The sequence below is a fragment of the Atractosteus spatula genome, chromosome 6 (genome assembly GCF_055471065.1).
Source record: "Atractosteus spatula isolate fAtrSpa1 chromosome 6, fAtrSpa1.hap1, whole genome shotgun sequence".
Lineage (NCBI taxonomy): Eukaryota > Metazoa > Chordata > Actinopteri > Semionotiformes > Lepisosteidae > Atractosteus > Atractosteus spatula.
In genome coordinates this window covers 4747815-4774061 of record NC_142711.1, presented here as the reverse complement: position 1 = coordinate 4774061, position 26247 = coordinate 4747815, and the positions used below count along the sequence as shown (strand labels likewise).

At 40.9% G+C, this 26247-nt stretch overlaps 1 protein-coding gene across 1 annotated transcript in view; it reads right to left on the bottom strand.

The window, feature by feature from the left end:
- The window catches only part of lama1 (laminin, alpha 1), a 65067-nt gene that overhangs the window by 13318 nt on the left and 25502 nt on the right, over positions 1-26247 (bottom strand). Inside the window, exons 17-45 of the mRNA XM_088919048.1 lie at positions 25400-25527; positions 22374-22460; positions 21557-21768; positions 20219-20325; positions 18826-19006; positions 18382-18518; positions 17047-17283; positions 16049-16210; positions 14458-14625; positions 13803-13988; positions 12893-13020; positions 12355-12469; positions 11471-11599; positions 11165-11286; positions 9984-10070; positions 9278-9471; positions 8746-8888; positions 8120-8218; positions 7880-7991; positions 7491-7647; positions 6029-6239; positions 5379-5495; positions 4807-4970; positions 3887-4025; positions 2974-3076; positions 2414-2530; positions 2055-2237; positions 1466-1620; positions 478-621 (exon numbers count right to left, since the gene is read on the bottom strand). Of these exons, the coding sequence (XP_088775174.1) occupies positions 478-621; positions 1466-1620; positions 2055-2237; positions 2414-2530; positions 2974-3076; positions 3887-4025; positions 4807-4970; positions 5379-5495; positions 6029-6239; positions 7491-7647; positions 7880-7991; positions 8120-8218; positions 8746-8888; positions 9278-9471; positions 9984-10070; positions 11165-11286; positions 11471-11599; positions 12355-12469; positions 12893-13020; positions 13803-13988; positions 14458-14625; positions 16049-16210; positions 17047-17283; positions 18382-18518; positions 18826-19006; positions 20219-20325; positions 21557-21768; positions 22374-22460; positions 25400-25527 (4224 nt within the window). The remainder of the gene's footprint in view (positions 1-477; positions 622-1465; positions 1621-2054; positions 2238-2413; positions 2531-2973; positions 3077-3886; positions 4026-4806; positions 4971-5378; positions 5496-6028; positions 6240-7490; positions 7648-7879; positions 7992-8119; positions 8219-8745; positions 8889-9277; positions 9472-9983; positions 10071-11164; positions 11287-11470; positions 11600-12354; positions 12470-12892; positions 13021-13802; positions 13989-14457; positions 14626-16048; positions 16211-17046; positions 17284-18381; positions 18519-18825; positions 19007-20218; positions 20326-21556; positions 21769-22373; positions 22461-25399; positions 25528-26247) is intronic.

The following is a 26247-nucleotide window of genomic DNA, read 5'->3' as shown; positions in this document are numbered from 1 at the left end:
ATTTTAAAGAATCATAAATATGTAGAGCATGATTTTTGGGCATATGTACAGTATGATTGGCTGCACCACTGTTGTGTTCTGTAGTTGTTTAACTCTGCTAACAACAAGAACGCGGTTCCGTCTAGCCCAGCCGTCTGTGCTAACCTGGCACAGCCCTGAGCGACAGAGAGGTACCGCTCAGGTCCTTGTGTGCGCGAGTGTGTGAATGGGAGGGGATTGCACGGCAGGTCATCGCTTGGAAACAATGGAAAACGTGGCTCATTGAAATCCGCAAGTGATTGAAAAATAAGCGTGGTATGCCTTTCTAATCTGATTTATTTTTCCAGATAATTAAGCACAGATTAATATTCCTGCCATGCAGCATTTATTTAACGCCAAACCAAGAGATGCATTAAAAACCAACATTAGACAACACGCACTTTGATTTAATGATCCCTTTCGTGGTTTTTTTTTTGTTCGAAGATGCTGTCCACTTACACTGGAGCTGCTGCCCATATAGAAGAGCAGGTTGTCTGGTTCTGTAGTTTTCACCGTCAGGGAAAGGGTGTTGAAGTTGCTGGAGGAGATCTCTGGTTTGTAAGCGCGTACACAGTCTCGGTCAGCAGACACGGCCACTTTAATCTGCAAAGGTTAACACAAAATGGCACTCAAGAAAAAGTATACTTGAGGCCTGGTAACAGAAACTGATTTTTATTATAACACTACTGCTGCCAGCATTATTACTGTATTTTCATCATCTACAATTCAGGACCACCATATTTAATAATACAGAGAGTTATATTCAAACTGAGGGTGGAAGACTCAGATGTTCACGACGTAGATAAAGCACAACCTGCCCCAAGATGAGGAAGGAAAGTTAAAAAGTTAAATAGCATTTGCATAGAAGAAAGCAGAAATAATAAATGCATTTGAAACACATCAGATAAGGAAACCTGCAGGGGCTGATGCTATTCTCCCAGCTGCACTTAAGAAAACAAGAAATGAAGAAATGTCAATGACAGACCACTGACAAATCTTCTCCAGTATTTATTCAAGACAGGGACAATGATAAATGCCTGGAAAACGTCTACAGTAATGCAGCACTCATTCAGTTCACAAAACCCAAACAAGAAATTACAGACCACAAATCGGACTTCTCTTACATGCAAGGTTATGGAAACGACAATTAAAATTTAACTAGAGTAAAAACACGATGACCCTTCTGACAACCAAGCTCTGCCGTTACTACTGATGCAGGTGGGTGAAGTAGATCCGTGAGAAGAAGATGCGCCCGCATTTACTCTCCTACTGCCCAGCCTACGAATAGGAGGGTTGGGTCCACGAACACGGAACAAGTGGCCACTAACAATTTTGCACGAACAGGAGAAAAACACGAGCGTTGAACTCACAGATATTGAGGTCTCACCGTACACATAGAGTGTAGATCTCGAAAAGACAAGTAAAGACAAGGAAAACTCAATATTACCGAAGCGGCCTGCTTCCGAGCCTGATTGATCAGCTCCTTGATTTCAGACACATTCCGGCTCAAGTTGTCCTCCAGGAGTTTAAGAGGCTTCAAACGCTCAAACAGCAGCTTGGCCCGAGCTTCCATTTCCTTCACCTTCTTCTCAGCGGCGTTTACTGAGAAACAAAATGTGTGTGAATCTTAAAGAACAGACTGCGGAACGGAAATAGTTTAAATGCCTGCTTAAAATATTGCAGATGCAAATGCTTAAATTGCAGTTCTTAACACCTTGGTATATTAAGACAAGGAAATATGGCAGATATGGTACACCCAGCACATGAAGCATCAATATTGCTTCATTTTAGAAAAAAACATCCAGATAATTCTTCTTCTAAGAATTATGCTTAACATCATTGGTAACACTGAATGGTAAAAATATGGCAATATGGTATGATAGATATTTTTCCCCACTTCGCAATCGCCCTGGAGCAAAAAGCCTTTTCTAACCAGGTTTTCCCATGCAGTATCCACACTGTTATCTACGGTTATCCCAGTCAGGAGGTGCCGGTGAGGGAGAGGGGTTATAGGCTGCAGTGGCTGGGATTCTCACCGGTCTGCTCAGAATCGTTGACCAGGTCATTAGTGCTCTGCACTGCCGCGCTGGCTCCGGCCACAGCAGTCGAGGACGCAGAGAGTTTCCTCCTGTAGTCTTCGAGGCGCCCGAGGACAGCGGCGAGGGAGGCATTGGCTGCCAAAGCCTGGTCTTTAGCCTCCTGGAATCTCTTTGCGGTGTCTGTGAGGTAGAAATGCTCCATGGTCAACCCAGAACACGTTCAGAAACAGGAGGGAAAAAATGCAGTGCGATTTGTATTGGCCAGTTCGTCTGAAGTTTACACTTCGCCATAGCTGTAGACAAGACCATACGCGGCCAAGTAAGTGTGTGATCAAGAAAGAGAAAAGCTCTCTTACCATTGGGAAAACTTTTCAACAGCTGCAAAGGTTCAGCCAGCTGCCCACTTATGTTTTGAACATTTTTCTGAATGCTGCTCAGCTTGTCCTTCTGACTATTAAACCTGACTAAGAGACCTGCAGAGAGAAACCCAGAAACCCAACGTTTCATAAATTAATCACAAATCTTCAGTAAGAGACTTCCATCTTCGCATTAAGCACTCGAAATAGCAGACTGAAGAAGGCAGTCCACAAAGCTTCTTCCTATCACACATTCCAATCACGTTATCCACATTAAAAAAGCACATGTTCAAAATGTATGAAAAGATCTACACAAATCTTAAAAAAATAAAACTTGAATTGATGAATCTTAAAACACACTTTGGTTAGACCAACAAAACCAGTTTAAAAATAAGGGACTATGAGGTCAGAGAGGTTCTATAACTTTTTTCCGGTAAATGTTTTTGACCATTTTTCATTTTTCAGGAGGATTCTCATTAAAGTTAATTATGAATCAACAATCTAAGCAAAAGAGACTCGACACAGCATGACCACAGATGATCGGGCAGTAGGAAGCTCACCATCAGTTTTATTGTGCTGGTCAGTGGCTTTGGCCAGAATCTGGGAGCTTTGCTGCAGAGACAGGGCACCAGCATCTTTCATGGAGCCTTTGGACAATAGTGTCTAAAGCAACATGGAAAAAAAATATTTTAAAATGTTTCACCAAGAGATATGCCTTTGCACTTGCATCACAGCATTACATGAACAGGGAAATCACTCAAGCCTCTTAATCAAGTACATTAGGGAACAGTTTCACTACATTCTACAATGCTTTCAACCTTATCTTAAAAATCAACAATACTGATGTTTTACTTAAAACTACATATTAATTTCAGTAACATTTAATGTCTTAGCAAAAGAAATACTGTATAGCCCAGACACAATGCATAAACTAGGTTACATCTGAATTGAACCTTTCATTAGATTTTATAATAATTTAATAGGCCTCTTCTAACTTAAGACATCTACATAAAGAACGTCACAAACTAAGTACCAATCAAAAGGTCAGACTATTTCCTTTCCTTCAGTCTGTTCTCCAAAGTTTAAAACCAATAACTTTACATAGGGTGTTCCAGTTAAACAATAAAGCTGGTTTTTATTTTTAATGCTGTGCTTAAAAACAGGATAAAGTGCATTTTGTTGTACCCCTGCACTTTAGTGAACTTTAAATCAATAATGTGGCACGTAAACTTTCTTAACGCAATGAAAATGAACATCTTCATAATTGATTTAGCAGATGTTCACAGCATTTTAAAGACACGTTTCAAGATTTGTGTGAAAAAACTCAATAATCTTGTAATGTCAATAACTAATCAACTCAAACAATTTCCTTTTAAGGAGGTAATTATAAAATGATTTTATCTGTATAGGAAACTGTGCAAACTTACAGAGCTTGTAAGTAACCTTTCATTTGGCTTCATCGCGCACGCTTACCAGGTTCAATACAGCAGCTGCAGTGAGATGAGCCTCTTCTGCCAGCCGCTCAGCAGCCTCAATGTCAGCCTTGATATTGGAGTTTGCCTGAGCAGCGTTGGTGGCATTGAAAGAAATATTCCTGACATCACTGAGCACACTGGAGAAAAGCCCATCATTAGTGCAACGTCAAATCAGAAAGCCCAAGAATTGCATTCACTCTACAGAGCGCAATGAAGGAAAGAGAACTTAAAGCTTGCTTATATACTAAAGGAATGGGTAAAGGATTACTCCATGCTGAGGTAAAGAAAAAGAAAGAAACATGATGTTTCAGCTGTGGAGCCTTTTTCAAGTTTCTTTTCTTTACCTTTCAGCATGGAATGAAGTTTAGCTTGTTCCCACTGTTTATTAAAAGGCAGACAGCGGTGTTTTCTTTTCAAACGCATGTCGTTGAAAGACAAAGAGTACATGTGCCAGCCTTTTTGGAAAATACCGTGTTAACCCAACAAAAGTATAATGATTTAAAAAAAATTAAGCATTCTTCATAACCGTGTTGAAAGTCTCATGGTGCTATATTCCATTATACAGTATGGAACAAAGTCAAAAAGCATGTCTCATTACAAATGATTTAAGTAGCCTGTGGTTTTGACCAAATCAAAGCAAATATCTCAATGCACAAGACTTTTGTTACTTCCAAACCCTTGTCTTGTATCTTTTGAATTTCATTTGGCTGTTTCTTTAAAAGCCTTTAAAATGAACAACTGCACTGTATATTTGAACATATTCTAGGGAATCGGTGGGGTTGAACAGATGTTTCTCATCTAATAATGCAGTTTACAGTGCCAACAAAAGATCACATTTTAATCTTTAATCTTTGGGCAGACGGCATGTTTCTGCACATTGAGCAGTACAGTCGTAGACTTTGGCAAACCAGTGCTGACCTGTGCAGTGAGTCAGCCTGTTTGCTCAGGCCAGCAGCATGATCCTCTGCTCTGTACACCAGCTCCACCACTGCCTTCTTCTTCATTTGCATCACAAGGTTGTCCACTCTCTTCCTCAGCATGGGATTCCAAAGCCCCAGGTCACCGAGCTCCTCTTCCAGCTGCTGCAGTGTGGAGGAAGACGGCACTCGTTAATCAGGAAGTTCATCAGAACTGTCACCCTGTGACTCCCCCAAAAACTCCCTCCCAGCACAGCGTATTCCTCACACCCTGTTTACACCAAACTTCGTCTTCCAAATGTCCTTGTGAAGATGGAAAAACAATGCTTACAGACAAAATATTCCATATCCCTGAAAAGGCTCCTAGGCCATGAAAATACTTTGGTGGATGAAAACATCCCGTGATGAAATACATTTTGATTGCATTTTACTAGTAACCTTTACAATGACCTTTATCTTAATTTTATTTAAGCTCAGTTTAAAATGTTCATGTTATGTTTTTGCATATAATCAAAGTGACTGGATTTATTTTTTTAAAGACAGCATTTTCTCAGAAAACAGCACTGCACTTACAGAAGTGATATTAACTAAACTGTCAGCCACAGCTAAGCCATCAACTAGAACTTCTTGCGCTTCTTCAATCATCACTGCTGCCTCGGCGCTGGTGTTACTGACATTCTGTTTCCATCCCTGTCAACAAAAGAAAAGGAACACAACCCATCTATTACTTGATAGCAACATTATATACAGTAATCAAAGTTAATAGTCATGAATTGTAAGCACATCTTATTTCATAATGTTTTTTGGACACAGAGACTTAACATAAGGGAAAGAGAAAAGAGAAATGGGTGCATTAATCCACCCATCCATTTTCTAAACACTTGTTCCAGTTCAGGGCTGTGGAGCCTATCCCAGCAAGCAAGGGGCGCCAGTCCATCACAGAACCCAGACACACGCACTCACTCACACCAGGGCCAGTTTTCCCAGAAGCCATTTAACCCACCAGCACGTCTCTGGACTGTGGGAGGAAACCAGAGCACTTGAACACGGGGGGAACATACAAACCACACAGACAGCACCCCAGGGATTGAACCCGGGGCCCCAGCGCTGCGAGGCAGCAATGCTGACCACTGCACCACCACACCACCCTACTGCATGCTTTAATCATGGGCAGTAAAGCACTGTCGATGACGGTCTCGGTTCTTATTGAAGAAGGTGCTCACATCGAACTCTGACAGGTTTTTGGAGACGGTGTGCAGAAGCTGACTGGCATTCCTGGCGCTGGCCTCTGCAGAGTTCACCAGGTCCTGGGTGTCGTTCAGCTGGTCTGCCAGCTTGGACAGGGCGCCGCTAACTTTGTCCCGCAGCTCCTCCGCGCCCTGCTGGGGCTTCCCGAACTCCCGCTGAACCTGCTGGAGAAGGGCCCTGGCGGCTCTAAGCAGATTTCACAGCGTGTCAGACAAGGCACACAGCAAGCAGAGACAAATTACCACCTAACTTCCCAAGTCACTTTAAAGCACTGATATGTGTGTTCTTTACCAGGATAATCAAGAATGACCAGGAATGAATTGATAACACTTGGAAGGCTTGGACCGATCTATGTTATTGTATCAGTCCCCACCCCCGGGAAAACTGGTTTAAGATTAACTTAAATCTTTCCAGTTTTGTCTAAATTAGAAGAAGATACAAATAAGAAGGGATTTATGAAGCATTTCATTGTAATGGGAGACCTCTAAGAAGCTCAGCAGGTGTGAGCCTGGTCAGTACCTGGATGGGAGACCTCCTGAGAAAGCTAAGGTTGCTGCTGGAAGAGGTGTCAGTGGGACCAGCCTGGGGGCGTTCACCTTGCGATCTGTGTTGGTCCTAATGCCCCAGTATAGTGTTGGGAACTTTTTTACTATACTGTAAAAAAAGGTGTCATAATTCGGATGACACTCCATGGTTGTATAATCCTGGTGTGGGGGATACACATTGATGGTGGAGGGGAGTCCCCAATACCTGTGAAACTCTTTGAGTGGAGTGTCAGGTGCTAAATAAGTGTAAGTATATTATTATTATGAAAAATCAGGTCACTGTTGCGGTGGTGATATAGATGGCACTCTTCTTATTGGACCATACTTTGCTATTTCATGCCAAGAAGCAGTGAGAGTACAGATACTGTACTCTAGCAGGTGCTTGGCAGTCATTTGAATGAGACATTAAGCCAAGTTATTGCCTATTTCTTCATCAAGGATCCTACGGCGCTGTTCTCAAGCAGAGCCAGGTGTCCGGCCTAAATTCTAATTTAACCCCACAATTCTGAAAACTGAAACAATTTTGTGCAATAATTCTACTCTGCAAAATTCTACAGTGTACTGGGGGCTAATCTGTAATTGGGGGGTCCCCTGTATTATGTAAAGCACTTTGGGTTCCTTCAGGACAAAAACAGTTACGTAAATACAAGCAATTAAACACGTAAATACAAGCACCATTTCCTAAGAAGTTACTCAAAAACTGGATTGACACCCAGTTTAAAATTCCATAGTTGGCATAATGTTAATACTGGAAAATGGTATAAGTTTACAAAGAAAATACATCACAGGGCTGAGCCATCTGTTTCAGCTTGCTGAATACCAGAGAAAAAGAGAGTCATGGTCACTTCATGTTTTCTTAAAAAAAGCACACACTACATTTCAACTGACTTACTTAATTTCATCCCTGCTGGTTTTGTTCTGCAGAGTAAAGTCAATCTTTCTCATGATCGCCACCATTGCAGTCATCTCCTGCTGTAGCACAGTGCTATTCGACAGATCCAAATCGCTGTCCACAGTCCTGTTCGTGTCGTTGGCCACTTGTGCAAGAGCTATATTTTAATTAAATGGATGAACTTCAGTGTCATGTTATGATGTTATTAAAACTTCAGTTTTAAATTAATAATAACAATATTTACAGTAAGCAAAAAAAAGGCACAGCAATTTGAACAAAAGAAAGACCAGCATCTGCACAACTGTTTAGAAAGGGGTGTGTGACACGATCCAAAAGGGACATTCAATATAAGTTTAAGGATGGCTGCCATTAGTCAGTGTTAGTATTACCTTGGATAGCTGTCTGCATTTTTGTTATGTAACTCAATAGGTCCCGACTCTGGTTAAGTTTCTGCTCAGTGGATTTTTCGAGGTCCAGACCCTCACCAAATGCTTGTGTTACCTGGAAAAAAAGATGTACAGGTACTTTGATTCTGAGAAAACCAGATGTACAGGTTAAAGTCAACATCGCTTCAAAAGGGGAGGAAATCGATTTGGTGTTTTGTTGCACTGAGGAAAGTGCAAGGTTACCTTGTGGTGCAGTTGATTAATGTCATCGGTAATCCCTGTCAGCTGCTCATCTATTTCCTTCGAAACATAGCTTGGATGTGTCTCAGAGGACAAGAGTGACTACAAAAGAATAAGACAGAGATAAAAGCTGACAAGTATTGACTTCAAAGAACAAGCAAGGCTAAAAGAAAAACTTGGCAAGTTGGTGTATTATTATTTTACCTGAATCACAGACTGTTTTGATGTTCTCTTATGTCTGTGTGGCACCCTTCTTATGACAAAACTGTTACCTTCCACACGGAAATAATGCTCTTCACATTTTCTTTTCCTTTTTAAGGCTTGTTTTTGATTTTTAACTCTGGAAGATTTAAGCTCCCAAGACACAATGGGGAAAAATGGTACATGATGGAGAGCCCAACGTTATATACCTCCTATGAAATTTAAAAACAAGTTTAAAACTAGTCTTTCAGAGGTGGGAAGCTCTCCAAAATGTTAAGTACAGGTGTGCTGGCTGAAAGGCAGCAATTATGTTCATTTCCACACACAGTCTCGAGTAAAGGCAAGGTGAAAGACAAAGGCTGTGCTCTGCTCTAAAGTAGAGAGCCTGTGAAGACCTGGCATTTAAAGTGAACGGTTTCAGCCCTCACCTTCACTTCCTCTGTGGTATTCTCAAGTGAAGCCAGGAGACTGTAGGGGGCTAAGATAACACCTGTCAAGTTAACAGACTGCAAAGAGAGTTCCAAATTATCCAGGTCATTTAGCAGGACTCCTGTGCAGTCATCATCACAGGCTGTGAAAAGACAGATATTCATTTAAATGAGACAGCAGCAATTCTCATTTTATTGCCCTGAAAGACTTATAAAATGGCTTATTAATATTAGGCTTCTCCATGTTTCAAAGAAGACTGCCTCCTGACATTTACACTGAATTACGCAAAATAAAATGGAGGGCCTTTCATGTGCAACAAGGGCACATTGATACTTCACCACATTACCATTTTAATTTACATTAAACAGGAGCTGGTAATGCGGGGAAGAAATAAAAACTGGGGAGTTCAGCTCAGAGGCATTCTAGTGGTTCACTTGCACATTCACTTCCCATCCCGCCCCACAGGGAAATCTCCAGATAAACCCCGAGAAGCGGCTTTTCCCGGGAAACGAAAAGACCTCAGATACGTACACACGCACTCCGTGCGGTGGAGGACGTGTCTGGGCTCACATTCATCACAGAGGTGGCCGCGGACTCCTTTCTTACAGACGCACTGGCCAGTGAGCTGGTCGCAGTGCTCGTGGGCCGAGCCAGTGAGGTTACACCTACAGCGCTCACAGTTGCCGTCGGGGTCGCTGGGGTTGCCATAGTAACCTAGGGAACACCTACCGGAAAACAAAAATCGAAGGGGAAATAATCTCATGGGTTAAGGACCAACCTGATTCACACCTCCTCAGTGAATTATGGGAAGACAGCAGTAATTAGACAGTTAAGATTAAAATGTGTTGTAAAGTTATTCATTAAGCTATGTCTGTGAGCTAGACGCGCACACGCACACACACAAAAAAATATTCCTCTCAAGGCTTAATGCATGCGGTAAATGTTTCCACTACCTTGTGCTTTAGTTCATGTCCACAAATTCTTCGTGCTTTTTAGACAACAGCAATGAATGCAAACTTTCGAATTAAAAGGACTTTCATAAAACAGGGGCAGCCGTTTTGCCTCACACTGCTGGAAGTAATCGGATTGATATGAAGACTTTTACAATAATACAGAAAGTCACGTTCTTCATAAGAGTTAAAAAATACTTTAACAAAAGCACAGAAAATAAGGTTTCAAGCTTCATAAGAGTTTAAAAAAATGCTTTTACACTGACAATGATACCCCATGCTCCTACCTTTCACAGTACTGCCCCTCATAGCCCTGGAAGCAGGCATTGCAGTGGAAGTCACTGGAGCCTTCAGGAACACAAGTGGGGCTGAAGCTGAAAGGAAAAAGAGATCAACGCTGCTACCTCATTTGCCTTCACTGGAAACCGATGTTCTTCCAGGAGTTAGAAGCTGGACTTTGCTGAACAATAACATTTAGCCTAGAGCTTGAGGTGGACTGCCTGCAACATTTCCTTGCTGGGCAAAAAATAGTAAAAAAATGTGAGGAAAACATTACAACTGTTATTCAGAATGGCAGATTTTCCACATTCACCTGGGAATTTAAACAGTGTTTACACAATCTGTATGCAAAGATGTCTACCAAACGTTTTTCGGTGTGGTGTTTTTCACGACATTTTAACAAATCAATAAGAAACTGGAGGAGGCAGAACACAATGGCTATGAACTCAAGCGGGTAATTTATTTTTTATTCAGACAGTATAACTAACTTCAAAGTGAACTGTAAGTGTGAAGCATCAGGAATGGAAATTTAATTTTCTTACTCCAAATGATCAATCTGAGACATCCATTTTTGAAAATATTTGTTTCAGGGTGTATGATTTCTGTCAAGGCTAAAAAAAGACTAAAATATTTAATGTAAAAGGGCCTCATTTAATATTTAACTTATGAATTCAGATGATTATTGAAGTCCATAAAACAAAAATGTCACCTTAAGACAACTTAAGCCTGGCATCCGTGCATGTCCTGTATGTAAAACCAATTTTACATTTTTCTGTAGAAATCTTCTGTAGAACTACTCTTAACACAGAGAAACTGGAAAGTCTGACTTGCCACCAGTATGTGCTTCAAGAGGAACGGCAATAAAGGACTAAAATTAATAAAGAAATTTTTAAGTGCCTAGAGAGTTCTCACCATGAATATGAATACAGATTTGAACATACTGTACTATTCTTTGTAGTATGCTGCCATCTACTGGTGCTTAAAAGACTAAGGATATTTTCGATGTTTATTATTTAAATACTGTTTAAGAGATATCACAGTCACAGTAAAATTGATAGTAACATTTACTTTTGACTACTAACCTATTTGGTATACATGGTAAAACACACTGAACATGAGTTTGGCACTCATAGTGGCAAAGTTAAGGCAAGTTAAAGAGACTGAATACGAACCCAGTTAGAAGCCTTACCTTTTTTTGTTGCCATGTGGACAGGCACAGAGTGAGCAATCATTTATTGACCCTTTAACTTTCCCATAGTATCCTGGAGCACATAAGTCACAGTGATCACCCACTGTGTTGTGCTGACAGCCCTGGTTTATGAGAAAATAAAACGCAGAAGAGCCTCTCAGAAAAATAAATACAAAGTATTTTAATCCAAACGTTAAAAAAACACAATTCTTTGCCTTTTCAGTGCACACACTTTTATGGTGCTTCCACCACACACAGTGCTGAACGCGGTCAGCCTCCAGCCTGCTCATGCGGAGTGTCACACACCTGGCACGTCCCTGTGTCCAGATCACAGGTCTGGCTGTGGTTGCTGCACTGGCAGGGCACACAGGGCTCAATCAGCGGTCTGGGGCTCAGTGTCCCCACCCTCTTCCGGTAATGCCCGGGCGCACACTCCTAAAATAAGAACAGCAGAATAAGAAAAATGAGATGGGGATAAGGCACAGTCGAGGGCCTTTTTCTTCCAGATGGCATTTTCATGTTATTTTCTTAAAGAAGAGGCTTATGCCAACTGCACTGTGCCACTATTAGTTTGTTGCTCATCCTGCGGTGCTGCAGTAGCTCGTACTTTCTACCCAACATGCCCTAGCACTGGATCAATATGAATAAAATAAAATGCATCTGGAGGGATTTTTTCCAAGGTGACCACTAAGAACAATGCGGAGCAAACTCCCACGCACCATGCAGAAGATGACGCAAAGAGTTCCCTTGGAAAATGACTTTGGAAAGGCAGTACTGACACACTGCACCATTTCAGTTCTCTCACACAGTGTTAAAGAGCCCACTCAGAAACTCTTCTGGGATCAGTGGACATGCGGCTTAATATAAACAGGAAATGCAGATGGTAAAGACAGTGTAACCTAGCATGCAACAAGTCTAAATGAAAAGCCTGCAACATCAATGTACTGTATGACATATTCTGTATAAAATGCCAGAAACCGATCCTTTGAAAAATAGCAATCCCCTAGCTTTAATTATATTTTGTGAGAACTTAATTTAATAGTTCTTTACAAACACAAAGGTAACTGTAAGACTGCCCCACCGAATGATTCACTCAGTAAGCTGTTTTCATGTAATAGTAAAGAAGTGGACTCTGATATCAATGAAAAGGCCACCATGCTCTTCAGTTACCCTGTTCATAAACTACGTACCTGGCATGAAAGTCCGGCATAACCAGAAGGACACTCGCAGACTTCAATAAAACGAGCCAGTTCGCCGTCAGTGTCCTCAGACTCAAATGCAACTTCCATTGAGATATTAGAAATCCTGCACCACACACACAGAGTCACAAAATCTAAATATTGAATTAAATGCTCTCTTCAGTTCCTTGACAGTACATAGGTAGACCAAAGATCAATCTTTAAGGAATGATTAATGACATATTTTTATTTTACATCTAAAATGTGCTGTTACTGGATGCAGAACAGACTTCTCCCTCAGTCATATGTGCATCTTAAAATTTTAAATTACTTTTGTCAAGACATCTGACAGCACATTAATGATTAGAAAGTGCAAATGTAACAATAGCTTCAAATTTACGGTACACAGCAAAAATAATTTAAATTAACACCATAGGTTTTGTCCTGTGATCTAAAATATCAATGCATATTTTAAATCCACACTTCTAGTACTTTGAATCCGTTAAACATCTTGAAGATCCTCTGAAATTTGTTCTGGACAAAGTCTTACCTGCTCTGCTGTAATCCATTCCCATATGAAGCTTTGATGATAACATATTCAATGTTGCTGAGGACAGACATGAAGTCAGAGTGTGTGACTGCCTTTTCAGAGACAGCATTAAAATATTTCCATTTGTGCTAGGAAGAAAAAAAAACATTAGACAAGGGAACCTTTTCAGAATTACTACAGTACCAATCAACTCACAATTATTAATTTGACTCCATTAATATGATGATTGTTACAGGCTAATGAAGGTGTCTCTAAGAATCCAGACCCAATGGGCAACACCTAACTATTATCCACATTTCCACTTCCTAGAGATTCAAACCAAAGAATGCTTACTTAGTTGTGCTGGGTGTGAAACACACTGATCGGAAGTGTCCTCTGGTTTACCTTAGTTAATAAAGTATTGGGTGAATGATAAAGAGTAAAAAAGTAGGATAAAAGAACAGAAAAAAGAGTAGAGAATAGAGAGACAGGTTCCCACTTATTTTGTGGCATCTGGATCTACAGAGAAAGAGATTTAACCACAGGTTGCATCTTAATTAATTTAGAAGGTAGTTTATTTCTTCTTAGGGGCTTTGTAGGTGTTATGAGTTTGGTAGTAATCTTTATATTTAGTAGCAGTCTGGGATTTTTCAGGGTGGTGTAAACTTGTAAATAGAGTAACGTATGTTTATTTATGCTGTGTGTAGTGTTGTAAATTACCACTTTTAATATTTGTTTAATCAAATGTGCCTGGATTATTGCTCTTTTGACCAAAGCTGTGCCAGAGAACAAAGAACTCATAAGCCTCTAACTATAAACAGCCGCTTGGGTATACTGTTGACAAACAAAGTGAATTAGAAAAGCTTTAGTGTAAAACTATTTGCAGCAAAAACAAAACAAAATCAGTCAACACTTTGAAATTTGAAATCACCTCCTTCAAGTCAATCTCCTGCCTGGTTTTCACCCCATTGTCAGGAGCAGGTACGTCTTGATAGATGACCAGTTTTTTCAGGTGTCCTCCCTTAATGAGGACCTGGGGCTCATTGTTGGAGACTCCAGAGCCTTCAAGAGCGTAGAATGCTGCTGTGTACCTTAGCTTCCCCCCGTAGGCCATTAGCTGTGTGAAAACAAGCCAAGAGCTCACGTTTTAAACCAATACTCGCGTCTGTCCTGCACAGAGTAGAGCAACAAGCTGCCCATGCAGGGCACACTTTCTTTTGAGTTTGTTTTTGTGATTTTAAAAAGGCAAAACACATCTTTTTGTATTTCTAGGGAAATCTAGTATTTTCAGGTGATTATATAAAGCTTAAACTTAAAAACTTATCTCTAATGTTTTCAAACCCAGTGGTGTTAAATCACTAAAATTGACTTCCTTTTTGAAAATTTAAATAACAGTGTGACAAGAAACAGATTTTACGGAACTGAATAGTGCACAGAGCATTTTCAAAAGAAAAGGTCCATCAGAGTATAACACAGATCCCACATTCAGTGATTACCTCTAGTAATTATTGTTTCCCCTTAACCTTTATTTCAGCTGAGTGAAATACTGTTTGCACACAGAATGCCCATGGCCAGGCTGCATTTACCTTATTACCCTGAAACTGCTCTGGCAGTCTCCAGTAGTACGGGCCAGTCGGTAGTGACTTCTGGACTAAGGAGGCATCTAAGAGGATGTCAGGGGCTTGCAGAAACACGCCCTCCAGCGTGCCAGTCAGGTTACTCTGAGTGACCACACGCAGTTTCTCCTGCTCCGGCTTCAGTGGGATCTGTACGCAAACATATGGACATTAGCAAGAAAGACCGGCGCAGCCCAGCACATTCAGGTTTATTTACCTTTGTCTGACATTTAACCATTTTCAGAGAGTAAAAAAAGATCTTGAGTTAAGGCATACTAAAGGCGTACTTGTGCTCCTGGACTCAATTTAATAGAGCTCGTCCTGTAACACTGATATAGATGTCAGTGTAAGTTTCATGCATTATTAATTTGCAAAAGATAACAGGTCCCAAACAGCAAGTGCCACCTTTGCCTGCAGTGTTAACACCTTCTACCCTGGGCTCAGGAGCTCATCAGATCTCAGAAAGTGAGCAAGGCAGGCCTGGCCAGTACTGGGACAGGAGACCTCCTAGGGAAACAAAGGTTGCTACTGCAAGTGGTGTTATTTGGAGCAGCAGTCGGCTCTCTTCCATCAGCACCAGAATTCCCAAACCAATGCCCTACTACAGTGACCCTGTGCTACAGGAGATTCTGTCAATCTGATGAGACACACAGTCCTGATTACCTGGAAATGTCCCATGGCGCATTAAAAAAGGACAGTGCTGTTAACCCTGGTGCCCTGGCTAATTCCCATGCTTAGTGTGCACAGACTGGCTTTCCCTGGAGTTATCCCTTAATTCGGGTGTTGAAACAGCTTCCAGCTTCTCTGTTGAGTGGTGGGGATGCTGCCCTCCAGTGGTGAAGGGGGTTCACTTCCATATGTACAGTAAAAAGAGACTTAAAACTTTAAAGAAACCATGCAGACCTGCAGACACACCAGCTCTCCTGCAACCCTGGTAAATGGCCTTCTCTAGTTGGCAGCCTTTCTTCCATACTGTCCTACTTCTAAATGATGCTCGAGAACGCGATTAGAGTAAACAGTCTGTGAAGGCTGTCTGGTCTGGCCACACACACTTGCGCTCCTGTCCCACTAGTCCTGGCATGATTTGTAACGATAACCCACCTGCAATCGCTTGGAAAAATGCACAGCAATACTCCACCTTGCGCTGGGGATGTACGCCCAAGAAAGAAGTTGTGTTGGAATAATAAATGCGATTATAGTATGGGCTCAATGGGAATGTTTTCACAGGAGTGCTAGTTCTTACAATCTTACATTAAACAGACATTCTGCATTTTTCTAACTGAAAGTGTATCTGGAGTAATTAAAATAATGGCCTGAACAAAGAGCACTAAGGTGAATAAGCAAAAACAGAAATAGTGCTAAGCAAGGTATTCCTGTACAACAGACAACAATGATTTTCTAATAATAATGGATTAAACCCTGAAAGAATGAAAGGTAGAGAACAGGATTACCATCTAGAGTCACATGCTTTGTGATACTGCCATTCTAATGACATCAACTAGTCATAAAGTAGATGAGGTATTTAAATGCGAGGCGAATGGTGTTGGTATTTAGTGATTACAGTGATCGCTACACTCACGGGAACTCGCACTAGTCCTCCGAGTTCTTCGCACTCAGTGGACACTCCGAAACAGAAGCAAGGGCTACAGCCAGCTGGGTCATCTGCACTGAGCCCAAAGGTCCCCTGCTTGCACTCATCACAGCCGGCGCCGCCCACATTGTCCTGCACAAGCCAACAGAGTGACAGGCGGTCACAAACAGCACCCTGAGGATCAACCCTCAAGAAGGGCGAGAGAGACAGACAATACCCTTCCCCTTGAAGAGGACTGACAACCACCCAGCACTGATGAAAGAAGGTGCAGCACTTCCTGACAGAAGCACTACGTACTGAGCTGAGAGACTAGCAACAAAAGGGCTCAGAGTGGGTAAGGGCCCACACTGTCAACCAGGAAGCAAGGCAGAAAATTGAGAAACCACTCAAACAAGGCAGTCTTACACTGACAGGAAAAAGCAATCTTGAGACAGGGCAGTAAAAAGAGAAGTACAGTACTTGCACTGAGACACATTTATAAATATAAGGCTACTGTGCAAATAACTAGAACAAGTGGTAGCTTCCAATCTTCCCCACATCAGCTGAAGCGGGTGAAGCATTTAACAGAGTTCTGCTGCTGGGGAAAGAGGGTAAAAACACAGCCATCCGAAGATGTGCCAGGTTTCATTCCCTCCGTGCAAAAAAAAACTCAAATCAATAATCAGTTTTGGCAAGATTGCTTTCAATTCTCTCTTGAGTGCAGCTGTCAGTTATTTATAGTCAATGCCTTAAAGGCAGTGCCACTCTTTCTGTGAGCAAAAAAAGTAACCTGCCTCCAAGTACTTCACAGATACTTCATTCACGCAGATTACAGTCTGTGTTAAAAGTAAGAATTGAGTTAAAAAACTCAGTTTCAGCAGAACGTAAGATAGAGGTTCAAGTTAAACCTCATCTTTAGAGTTAAGTATGTTACACGTTATCACTGAACAGATAAAACTGAAGGAGAAAGGAAGCAATAATATTAAAACCTTGCAGACACAGTTGCCCAAGTCTTCCTCACAGCCACAGACTCCCAGCTTCTCGTCACAATACTGCTCTCTCGTGCCGTTAATGTTGCAGTTACAGGCAGTGCACTGTGGGAAGGCTCTGAACCCCAGTGCGCACTGGTCACACCTCCGTCCCCCAAACTCCACATGACATTGGCACTGGCCACTGGTCAGGTCACACTGGGAGCTGGAGGACCCAATTACACTGCAGCCACAGGGCTGAAAAAAAGAACAGAACAGATCACGATCACTGGGGTGTTACCTGACCACCCAGAACAAAGATACAAACTGAATGCTCCTCCATAAAAAGAAATAAATGTCATTTTCTGTAGCTCTCTATACATTTCTGAACATGCCAACATTATTAGTCTGGTTAAGTAAAGATGTATATCCTTAGAATGTGGTCAATACTACTTATTTCATAACATTGATAATGTCTCTAAATCCACCTACTGTATCTCTGAGAGGGACTTTTCACATTTGTGGTTAGACAAACAATTAGATTGGAAAGCTGAACAACTGTGCAGAACTGGAACTCAATGAAAGCTGATAATATTAAAAACTGCTAATTGTTTTTACTGCTAACACATAGGAAGGGGTTCACAAGCAGGCCCGGCCAGGAGAGGATTTTCACTCTGAGCATAGTTTGAGTCCTGGGTTGAGCCTGGACCACGACAGTAACCAGCTGGTGCACAGGAGGTACAGCACAACTGTCAGGGAAACATCAGGGTAGATTTGGGCATTTCAGGAAGAAACCTCTTGGATTACTGCAAAGGGACTGGTCGAGCATCTTGTAATGACATCAATGGAAAGCACAACATACTTTTGAGTTTGGAGCATTTCAAAGGCATGTCAGAGGAGGACCTCTTGCTAGAAATCAGGAATGTTTTCCAAAAAAATGATCTCAAAAATGACAATTAAATTGGATGGGTATGCATTAAAATGGTGGTCCAATAATTAAATATATATGGAACAAGTAATAGGTTTATTCCATGCTGAAAAAAAGAAGAAAGAGAACACAACGTTTCGGCCATACAGCCTTCTTCAGGTGTTCAGGTTCTTCAGCTCACACCTGAAGAAGGCTCTGCGGCCGAAACATGTTTTCTTTCTTCTTTTTTTCAGCATGGAATAAACCTATTACTTGTTCCTTTGCAGCCTACGCATGCTGACGCAGCTACCCACCTCAACTATTAAATATATATATATTTAAAAATGGAATAAAGCTCTGAATACCAAAATACAATGACCTTTACTAGAAAGTCTTTCACCTAATGTTGTGAGGTTGCTTTCACACTAAACCAGAAGCCAGGCAGTTACCTTACACCCCAGCAAGGAGTCGTGTCCCCAGTAGTTATCCTCACACTGCTCACATTTCTCCCCTACGGTGTGGGGCGGGCAGATACATTCCCCCGTCTCCGGATTGCAGGTGTTGTGGGTGTGGGCACAATCACATGCTGACAGGGGAAAGTGATTACCAGACACAGCTATGAGCATCGTGTTTGCCAGAACATTCAAAACTCTTATTGTTTAAAATGGAAATATTAAAAGGCAGCTACACGCATTACACCTAATTTCTAAACAGAATGATATCAAATACTTGACGGTACCAAACGTGCATGTGGTTTGTGAGTATTTTTTAGTAGTTGGAAACGTTTCCACACACTTCCAACGCCAATTTTGAGTCTTCAACGTCAGAACAAGATCTCACTCAAGTTTCTTGGAAACGCGTTATAGAAAGAAGCCAGGACCAAAGTGTCTTACCCTTGCAGCCTCCATCTTGGAAATGATAAAATCCATGTTGGCAGTGGTCACACTTGTCTCCCGCCACCCCTGGGACACAGGTGCACTGCCCTTCCTCGGTGCATTCTGCTGAGAGCGACCCAGCCTTGCTGCAGCTGCACTGCTCACAGCCCACACCACTATTCAGCCCAAAGTAGCCAGGCTGCAAGACACAAGACACAAGACACACACACCCAAAACGCATTTCCACCTGGTCCATAACGTGTTGTTGTCTGCTTACAACAGCGCACAAATATAGAATCTGGAAAGAATCAAGTGTTGCTAAGTTTGCAAAAATTTTTCAATTTTTTTTTTTTTTTTTTAGCACCGATCTCCGCTAGTGTGCCATGTCAGTTTTGAGAATAAATGGATGGGCTCAAAAACAAAAAATGTTCTATCATTAATCTTATTTTTTGTTGTTGTTCCATCTCCTTCCTTCTTACAAATAAATCATATCCAAACAAACATTTTAACAGTTTTTTTTAGAACAAACATCTAAATCCACTGTCAATTTTTCCTTTCAGGTCCAACAAAGCGCTACATTGCCATTAAGCTGATGCTGTCCTTACTTAGAAAATAACATCTGGGAATCAATTCTTGACTGATCTCCATCTCCTCCCTTTTTACAAATAAATCATATCCAAACAAACATTTTAACAGTTTTTTTTAGAACAAACATCTAAATCCACTGTCAATTTTTCCTTTCAGGTCCAACAAAGCGCTACATTGCCATTAAGCTGATGCTGTCCTTACTAAGAAAATAACATCTGGGAATCATTCTTGAATGAACATCTGCTCAGCTGCATAGCATTTCCAGACTAAACTGCAGTCACAGAACTATCTTCATCTACATAATTTATTGCACTATCTATCCAAGTATGAAAAGACAATCTGATCGCCATAATTAATTCTGAAAACACTTGCTTATATTTCTGACCAGCTGGAGTCATCTGGAACAAACACGTAAGCAGAGAAAATCCAACTACCATGTAATGTGAGGAATTCTAATTCAGTTCCAAAGCCTTGTCATATTGTAGCAAAGATCACAATGGAAGCAAACATATAAACAGTTATTTGAATTTCAGACCCAACATACTGTAACTTAATGCAGAACATAACCTGACTTTGAAGGCTTTGTGTTTTTTCTTTTTATTTTCTGGGGAAAGTTAAACTCTGGTTTGTTGAGGGCATCTTGTGTGTTTCTAAAGTACTGTCGAGGAAAACATAATTTATCACTCACTCACCAGGTAAAAAAAGGAAGATGAATGAATAACAAAAACTACAGCTCATGTTTCCACATTACATAAGATATACATCAGCAATATGTGGAAATTGGGGTTAATAAATCTTAACCCCATGGAAAATATAGGAATACCTGGCACTGGTCGCACTTCTCTCCGATGACATTAGGTTTACACTCACAGTGTCCCGTCCTCACATCACAGATACTGGAGAGCGAGCTGTTAGCATAGCAGCCACAGGCTGGCAAACAAATACAAACACACATTCAAGAACAACTGTACTCTGCTTGAGCTCATTCCATTTTGCACATACAAAAATACTCCTTTTTAGGGCAGAGCAGTGGCACTGCGGCTAAGGAAGGCTGCCGGTTCAAATCTCGCAGCCGGCAGAGGAATCCTACTCTGTTGGGCCCCTGAGAAAGGCCCTTCACCCCAACTGCCCCAGGGGCGCTGCGCTCTGACCCCCAGCTTCTCTCCCTGTCTGTGTGTCTCATGGAGAGCAAGCTGGGGTATGCGAAAAAGACAAATTCCTAATGCAAGAAATTGTATATGTCTCATAAAGTAATCTTAATCTTAAAAATACTCATTTGGTCTGCATGGTACCAGAGGCCCAAAATTGTGACTTGTCTGCTTTTCTGCACAAGATGTCAGTAGAGCGCCTAGCTAAAAAATATTAAAAGGTTTCTAGCTGGTCTGCTTTTGCCCAATTGTTTAATTAAATGTGTACAAAAGTAGCGATTTAAAATATACAACAAAGTTTATTTTATTAATCTCAGCTATTAGTTCAAAACCAATACCATGGAACTCAATTCTAAAATACCAAGTACGGCACTTGGGTTGGTATGATACAAGCTACCCAGTCTGATACCTGTGCCTCCTTCAAGAAACAGCTGGATGAAATAAGCTACTATCTAAAGGGCTAGATGGGGCAAACAGCCTCCTATCATTTGTAACCTTGTAACTGTTCTCAGCCACCATGTTAATAATTCAACCTGGAATTATTTGTGCTGCTGTCTCACAAATAGAATCTTCGAGGTGAGCTGAAGCTTATTAAATCACATAGAAGGTTAAAAATAAGAACTAGCAAGCAAACGATGTTTCAAATTTAACGATGTGAAAGGGGGTCAATAAATGGTGATACTGACGCCACAGGGCTGAGAAAGAAACCATAAAATAGCTAAGCGCTAGGATTTTGGAGCATGGTTATGACTTCCATTTCACTGCCACCGTAAAACCGCTGGAGGACAGCTCGGGCAGCTTTAAAGGAGTGCTTCTGTCACGGAAGCTGGCGTGAAAAATGTGGCAAATACTTTCTGGGATCTCCGAAACGGTCAAAGCGACCATTCGTCATAATACAGTTCTTTAATGTCGGGGGACATTAAAACATCCAGAGGACATTACAGCCGCGTCATGACTGAAAAGGGCTTGCAGTAGTGCACTTCTGAAATCATACACAACAGTTTAGCACGCACCTTGACAGTTTTTAGCCACGACAGCGTCGCCGAAATAGCCCTCCTCGCACCTCTCGCAGTGGGGGCCTGCTGTGTTGCCGATGCATTTCAGGCACTCCCCGGAATCAGGGTCGCAGTGGCCAGGCTCCTCCGGATTCACATTCCCATTGCAATCACACGGGACACAGCCCTCCCCCGGCACCGTCGGGTCTCCATAGTAACCATCCGCGCACCTGAAAACAGGAAGCAGAGTCAGACCGTGGCCTGACGGGAGCCTCGGGCCTCCTGGGCCCACTCACACAGACCCAACTCCGATGTAAAAAGGTACTGAAGTGTTTTTCTAAAAAGACCAACAACATCTGATCATTAGAAAAAGAGAAAATAGTTATGAGTCCACCTGAGGAAAATGTATCTAATTAATAACACTGGAAGAGACAGCAGGGCATATTGAACTGTCAAGTTTTATGACTGTGTAATATCGGGTTTCTTCTGCAATGATCCCATCTTCCTACCCTGAGAGGAATACATGTTTCTAATCCCTTGGGGAGAGGCTGTGTGGTTTAATTACTCACAAGGGCTGACTGCTCAGTGCCTTGTTGTCACACAGGATTTATGAACTTGTGGATCAAATGAAGGCCATCAGCATTCTTTCAGAAAACAACGACGTGAAATTAGCATTTTCCATTGCGAGTCGTGGCCCATTCCAGTCTGATCTCCGGAAACCTCAAGGGTTTTCTTTCTCAGCGGAACCTGGCGTGTGTGCTGGATGTTCGAGCACAGCTCGTGAAAATCTAAGAACTGAGACACAGGCCGCCTCTCGGAGGAGGTTTCTGGTTACCTTTCACAGAGAGGGCCTGTATGGCCGCGAGAGCACTGGTCACAGATCACCTCCCCTCCACTGTCCCGGTGGCAGGTTGGGCTGAAACTGAAGGGGCAACAGGGCCATTAATGCTTCAGAGAAACTCACCGGAGCTTCGCGAAACAGCCAGGCTAGTGCTCTATCTACATCAAGTGTGAAAAAGTACGAGGTTGCTTGGCCAGGGATGACCAGAATATTGCAAGAAGCTGTACACTTCCCAAATGCATTTTCTAAGAAATTACTTTGAATTAACTAAATATCCTATATTAATTAACAGTGTGTTTCACCTTGTGGTAAACAATATGAAGTATCATTATATTATTAATTATTACAGAACAGGTAATACAATACAAGAACACATGTTCTCTCATGATTAAGAATAGTAGACTATTTTTTTTCTAGAAACCATACACTGTGCTCTCTTGTAAACGCATTCTTATTGTTTAACCACATTTACATAGCAGTGAATAAACAGTGAGCCCTCTCTGTACGCACGTTGTCGTCCACACAGTAACAGGAACAGCATTTTTTTAATTTTATATGGGCTACATTCAAATATTATCACGCACACACTGTTGAAATCTCTGTTTCTGAGCTCATGATACCCAATGATACACAATATGGATGCTGTCACCTACTCCCATTTCTATAAACACACTATATTCTATAATAGTTTATATATTATATTCTATAATATACTGTATACATCACAAAACACTGTGTCATGTTCACAGGACCGCAGTACAGTCAATTTTGTTTGTTGTTGTTGTGTGGTTAGTTTTGCCTGTCACTTATTATTTAAGGGATATCCCCTTTTCAAATGCTGATCACAGATAAGACCCGCCTCTGAGCAGGAGCACAGATTTGCTCTTTCGCTCGTGAGGAGCAGTTGATTTGCCTGTGATGTTGGTTGTGCATGGCAAGGCCATTACCTAAATGATTTGATTAATGTGCCGCGCGTGTCTCACTAAAATCACAAATTGTAGTCAAATCAAATACAGATTCCAGGGAGAACTGCAGACATGAGTGTCTGTGATAGCAAGGAAGTAGACTAAAGCCACTGACACACTGTCACATAAAGCATTTCATTTTGCCTGTGGCCAATTTAAATCATGAATGTCCCTGAAGTTAAAAAAAACTTTGACCCAGCCAGAAGTATCTCTGCAGATTCCCTTAGCTGGATTTAAAAAAGGTGAGCCTTCCTCTACAGCAGCTGTTCACAAACCCTGTGCTGGAGGGCCGTAGTCTTGCCCATCTACAAGAACTAATTACTGGATTAACTGGAGCCGTTCAACAGATTTTCTCAGCTTTCAGGAACAGCTGTTTTAAAGAGGCCTGTAAAACGGACAGGAATTTGATACATGAAATTAATTTCACTTGGATTTTAAACAAGGAAAAACAAAATAAAAGCGTACCTTGGGGGGGAGATTCTATATTAGATAGTATTAGCACAGAACAGGAAGACGTGTTACAGGTACTAGACGCACTTTATATTAACTAATCACTTTGACGTGATGGTATGCTTAGTTCTGCTTAAGGAAACAAGCTGTTGTACACACACTGTTAGCAACTCTTCTAACAGCTGACAGGGGCAAGGACTGACTGAATTGCGAATGTAGTGCCCAACCATAAAACAGGTGACAAAACTGAACCAAGTAATTACAAATTAATACAGATCAGGAAACAATCATCAAAACTATATTAGAGGAAATATTCTATATAGAAATAGGATGGCAAGGGACAGCATAGTTTTAGATTAGGTTGTTCTTTAATTTGCAAAGGGTTTTTTGAACAGTCAACAGCAGTAACAGACACACAGGGCATACTATATGCTAAACGAAGATTTTCAGAGGGCATTCCATGCAATTCCTCATAAAAGATTGATTCTCAAATGACACGAAGACGGCACTAAAGTTAAGGAATGTGCTTAGGCTGAGAACCAGTTAACAGAAGCAACAGACTGACATGCTAAAATCGGTACTGGGACCATTGGTCTTTCCAATTATATACGTAAATAACTTAATATATCACTAGTAAATTTTAATACTGTATATCACTACTAATGTTTACCGATACCAAAATAGGAAAAAACAGAGAAGCTGCAATATGAATTTCAGAAAGAACTGAAATTGAAATCAAAGCTGATAAATCAAAACCAAAAATCGATGAAAACTGGTTAAAAGAGAAGGAGTTAAAACAAGGTACGATATTTTAAAATTTACAATGTACAAGAACTGAATAAGAGTACTATGTACAGTGTTGGAGCACAAAAGCACACAGTTATTTTTTTCTCACTGATCATTAGCCCATTTAATTAGGTACAGTAGATAACAAAATAAATAAATAATTTGCTGAAATCATTTCTGGAACAGAAGCTGTTCTTAACATTACAAATGTCTTTTGACCGCTTGCCTTTTCAGTCCAATTTTTACTGTCAGGAAAGAAAAGGTTCCCTTTTTATGTTCAAACTAAGGAGGATGCTCAACAATGAAAAACACTAAGGGTGATATCAAGGAAGCAGTCTCGCTGTAGCGAAAATGACTTCATGCAGCAGAAAAAAGACATTTCAAATAGATGCTTTGTTGTAGTAAAACTTCAGAAAGCAAGAGGTGAGTGTATACTGTATATCTGCACATTTTTTTTCACCAGTGGTAAAATGATATTCTTTTTAACAGGATGGAGACTTACATAATGTGAACTAATCATGATTATGATATTTTAAATATAGTAAATAATGCTAAAGAAACACCTATATATGAACTGCTTTAACAATCTCAAAGACATAAAATAAGCTTTCTGTATTTCAGAATGTTTCTGCGACCTTGATTGCAATCTAATAATGTAGTAATGAAGAGTTCACAGCCTTTTCAGGCTTGTTTCATCGATGTGTTTTTATAACTGCTTCATCAAATTCAGGGTCACAGGGGAGCCCGAGCCTATCCCAGCAAGCAAAGATACATCCCAGATGAGACACAAGTCCAGCATAACAAGTTAAAAAAACCTACTTGTTGGAGGAAATATTCAAGGGACAAGCACACATCTGACAATCTTCAGGGGTGCCTTTGGTGGCATCGCCATAGAAACCAGGGAGGCACAGGTCACAGAATGGTCCTGTGGTGTTGTGGTTACAGTCCTGTGGATAATGTAGGAACATTAATTGAAAACCTTTCCACTAAAATAAGTTTAAATTTAGGTATGATTGACTATGATACATAATGTACAATGTGCCGTATTTTACTTTTCAACTTTTAAAGTTTTCAGAGATATGTAGTCATTTTATTTGCAGGCATTTTAAAAGACAAAAACGAACCTATTTATCTTGTGGTGTACTCTCTGCTGTAACATGTAGTAAACATTGAGTGGAATGCTAAAAGCCAGTGTAATCATACTTGGGAGGATAAAATGTAATTTTATTTGGCAAAACATCATGGTATGATATTCATGCAGCTCGGCATTCAGTATATTAAGAGGCATAAATCAGGATGAATATGTCACAATATTAGTAAATAAGTCTTTTGGTAGAATTATGTTTAAAATGACTTTGTAAAATTTGACATAAACAAATCAATTCCACTGTTTACTGCATTATATTAATTCTTCCTCTGCAAAGATATGTTGGGTTCAAAAGAGGACTACACAAGTATAAAATGTTTGGATAAACTTCTGGACGATAGCTTTGTGATTTAACACAGACTTTACTAAAATAAAACCAGAAGGACTAAAAGCCTGAAAAAAAGCAGAGTATATGCAGGGGTAACAAGTTTAACAGAGAGTGCAATAAGAATGAACTGAAAGACAAGACGTTACTTTGAAAGTTCAGCTAGTTAATTGCTGAAATGCAGTCTTGTTTTGC